Here is a 3,340-nt window from a genome sequence, read left to right as displayed (position 1 = left end):
TTCAAGATGGGGAGGGGGGCCCCCGGGCCCCGGAGGGGGGGGGGGGCTTTGCCACGCCGTGCCCCACAGTGACCCCCCTGTGTCCCCCCAGTTCGGCTCCCGCTTCAAGCCCTACGTGCGATACTGCATGGAGGAGGAGGGCTGCATGGAGTACATGCGGGCACTGCTGCGGGACAGCGAGCTCTTCCGCGCCTACGTGACGGTAACGGGGGGGACGGGACGGGGCTGGGATGGGACCGGGACCGGTGCCGGTTCCAGGGCTGATGCCTTCGTGGTGCAGTGGGCCGAGAAGCACGAGCAGTGCAGCCGCCTGAAGCTGAGCGACATGCTGGTGAAGCCCCACCAGCGCCTCACCAAGTACCCGCTGCTCCTCAAGTCCGTGCTGAAGAAGACGGACGACCCACGTGCCCGTGACGCCATCACAACCATGGTAAAGGGACAGGAGAATAACGGGGGGGACGGGACGGGGCTGGGATGGGACCGGGACCGGTGCCGGTTCCAGGGCTGATGCCTTCGTGGTGCAGTGGGCCGAGAAGCACGAGCAGTGCAGCCGCCTGAAGCTGAGCGACCCCGTGCCACGGCGGGAGGGGGGGGCTGTGCCGTGCCGTGCCGTGCCATGCCCCACGGTGACCCCCCCCTGCTCCCTCCAGTTCGGCTCCCGTTTCAAGCCCTACGTGCGATACTGCATGGAGGAGGAGGGCTGCATGGAGTACATGCGGGCACTGCTGCGGGACAGCGAGCTCTTCCGCGCCTACGTGACGGTAACGGGGGGGACGGGACGGGGCTGGGATGGGGCCGGTACCGGTGCCGGTTCCAGGGCTGATGCTTTCGTGGTGCAGTGGGCCGAGAAACACGAGCAGTGCAGCCGCCTGAAGCTGAGTGACATGCTGGTGAAGCCCCACCAGCGCCTCACCAAGTACCCACTGCTCCTCAAGTCCGTGCTGAAGAAGACGGACGACCCACGTGCCCGCGATGCCATCACGACCATGGTAAAGGGACAGGAGAACGGCACAGAGTGGGGTGAGGTGGGGTGGGGTGAGGTGGTCCATCCCAACCCCTCTCACCCACTGCCTTGGCCACAGATCAGCTCCGTGGAGCACTTCATCAACCATGTCAACTCGCGGATGCGGCAGCGGCAGGAGCGGCAGCGCCTGGCAGCCATCCTCGACCGCATCGACGCCTACGAGGTGGTGGAGGGCAGCACGGACGAGGTGGACAAGGTAGGCTGGGCATGGTGGAGCTGCCATGTCATGCCACCCCATGCCATGTCATCCCACCCCATGCCGTGTCATGCTATTCCATGCCACCCCATGCCATATAGTACCAGCCTATGTTGTACCACATTATGCCACCCTATGTCATTTCATGCCAAGCCAACCCATGACATGTCATGCCACCCAATGCCATGCCAAAACCATCCCATGCCATACCATGCTACCCCATGCCATGCCACCCCATGCCGTGTCATGCTATTCCATGCCATGTCATGCCACCCCAAGCTGTGTCATGCCACCCCATGCCACATCGTACCAGCCCATGTTGTACCATGCTATACCCCCCTACGTCATTTCATGCCAAGCCAACCCATGACATGTCATGCCACCCAATGCCATGTCAAAGCCACCCCATGCCACCCCATGCTGTGTCATGCCACCCCATGCCATATCATGCCAGCCTATGTTGTACCATGCTATACCACCCTACGTCATTTCATGCCAAGCCAACCCATGACATGTCATGCCACCCAATGCCATGTCAAAGCCACCCCATGCCCCCCCATGCTGTGTCATGCCACCCCATGCCATGCCAAAGCCACCCCATGCCCCCCCATGCTGTGTCATGCCACCCCATGCCATGCCAAAGCCACCCCATGCCACCCCACGCTACCCCATGCCATACCATGCCACCCCATGCCATGCCACCCCATCCTGAGCCCGGTGCTGACACCGGGGACTCCCGGCAGCTGCTGAAGGAGTTCCTGCGGCTGGACCTGACGGCCCCCATCCCTGGCACCTCCCCGGAGGACACGAGGCAGCTCCTCCTCGAGGGCAGCCTGCGGATGCGGGAAGGTAAAGACAGCAAGGTGAGGACCGGGGGGGACGGGGAGCCTCTACCCCGGCCCCTGCCCGCCTGCCCCTGCCCACCCTGCCGGCCGGTGCCCACGGCTCCCCTCTCGCCCACAGATGGACGTCTACTGCTTCCTCTTCACCGACCTCTTCCTCATCACCAAGCCCCTCAAGAAGGCTGAGCGCACCAAGGTGATCCGGCAGCCCTTGCTGGTGGACAAGGTCGTCTGCCGGGAGCTCAGGGACGCGGGTGAGTGGCACTGGGGGGGCGATGGGGGCTACAGGGGGGGTGTCCCTGGATGCTGCTGACACCCCCTGCCCGTAGGATCCTTCCTCCTCATCTACCTGAACGAGCTGGGGAGCGCCGTGGCCGCCTACACCTTCCAGGCCAGCGGGCAGTCGCTGTGCCGCAGCTGGGTCGAGGCGGTGCGCAATGCCCAGGTGAGGGGCGTGGGGGGGGGGATTTGGGGGTCCCCGAGGTGCCCCGTGCCTCTCTGAACACCTTCCCCTCCCCAGAACCTGCTGCAGCAGCTGCGGCAGCGCCGGCGCCTGGAGGAGGAGGAGGAGGAGGATGAAGGCGAGAGCGGGACCTCGGCTGCCAGCTCGCCCACCGTCCAGCGCCACGGCAGCGTCAGCCCTGACTCCCAGCGGTGGTACGGAGTGGGGGGAGGAGGAGGGGGGGGGCCTGCACACCCCCCAACCTGGCACAGCCCCCTCCTCCTCACCCTGCTGCCCCCCACAGCCCCTCCGACGGCTCTACCGAGACCCTCGCCGTGGTGGCGGTGGACGGCGGTGACGAGCTCTCCTCCCCGGACTGGGACGCGGGGCCTTTCGGCTCGACCTCGGACGGCTCCTCCGTCGGCACCGGCACCTCCATCAGCACCGGCACCTCCGCCGACACCCCCACCTCCACCGAGACCCCCGCAGGCGCCCTGCCCGTACCCCTGCCCCACACCACGGCCCCCCCGGCCAACGGCTGCCGCTCGGCCTCCATTGACAGCGCCTACGGCACCCTCTCGCCCACCTCCCTGCGGGACTTCGGCCAGCAGCCCGAGGGGGCAGCCGAGGAGGGGAGGGAGCCCCCCATGGCACTCCCGACCCCCCGGCCCACCTCACCCCGGCTGCGCCGCCGGACGCCCGTGCAGCTCCTGCCCTGCCCGGCCAGAGTGCTCAAATCCAAATCGGAGGCCAACCTGCCCCAACTTCTGCCCCCCGGCCCCCCAGCCCCCCTCAGCCAGAGCCGCAGCCTCTCCGACCTCTCCGCTGCCCACCCC

At 66.9% G+C, this 3,340-nt stretch overlaps 1 protein-coding gene across 1 annotated transcript in view; it reads left to right on the top strand.

Moving 5' to 3' along the window:
* PLEKHG5 (pleckstrin homology and RhoGEF domain containing G5) overlaps window positions 1-3,340 on the top strand; it is a 19,287-nt gene that overhangs the window by 12,841 nt on the left and 3,106 nt on the right. The window contains exons 17-21 of the mRNA XM_014952026.1: window positions 1,964-2,083; window positions 2,184-2,316; window positions 2,392-2,507; window positions 2,583-2,719; window positions 2,809-3,331. Of these exons, the coding sequence (XP_014807512.1) occupies window positions 1,964-2,083; window positions 2,184-2,316; window positions 2,392-2,507; window positions 2,583-2,719; window positions 2,809-3,331 (1,029 nt within the window). The remainder of the gene's footprint in view (window positions 1-1,963; window positions 2,084-2,183; window positions 2,317-2,391; window positions 2,508-2,582; window positions 2,720-2,808; window positions 3,332-3,340) is intronic.

This window comes from Calidris pugnax, unplaced genomic scaffold (assembly GCF_001431845.1).
Source record: "Calidris pugnax isolate Ruff unplaced genomic scaffold, ASM143184v1 scaffold161, whole genome shotgun sequence".
In the NCBI taxonomy this organism is placed as follows: Eukaryota; Metazoa; Chordata; class Aves; order Charadriiformes; family Scolopacidae; genus Calidris; species Calidris pugnax.
The sequence above is the reverse complement of the archived record's forward strand: the minus strand, read 5'-3'. Positions and strand labels throughout refer to the sequence as shown.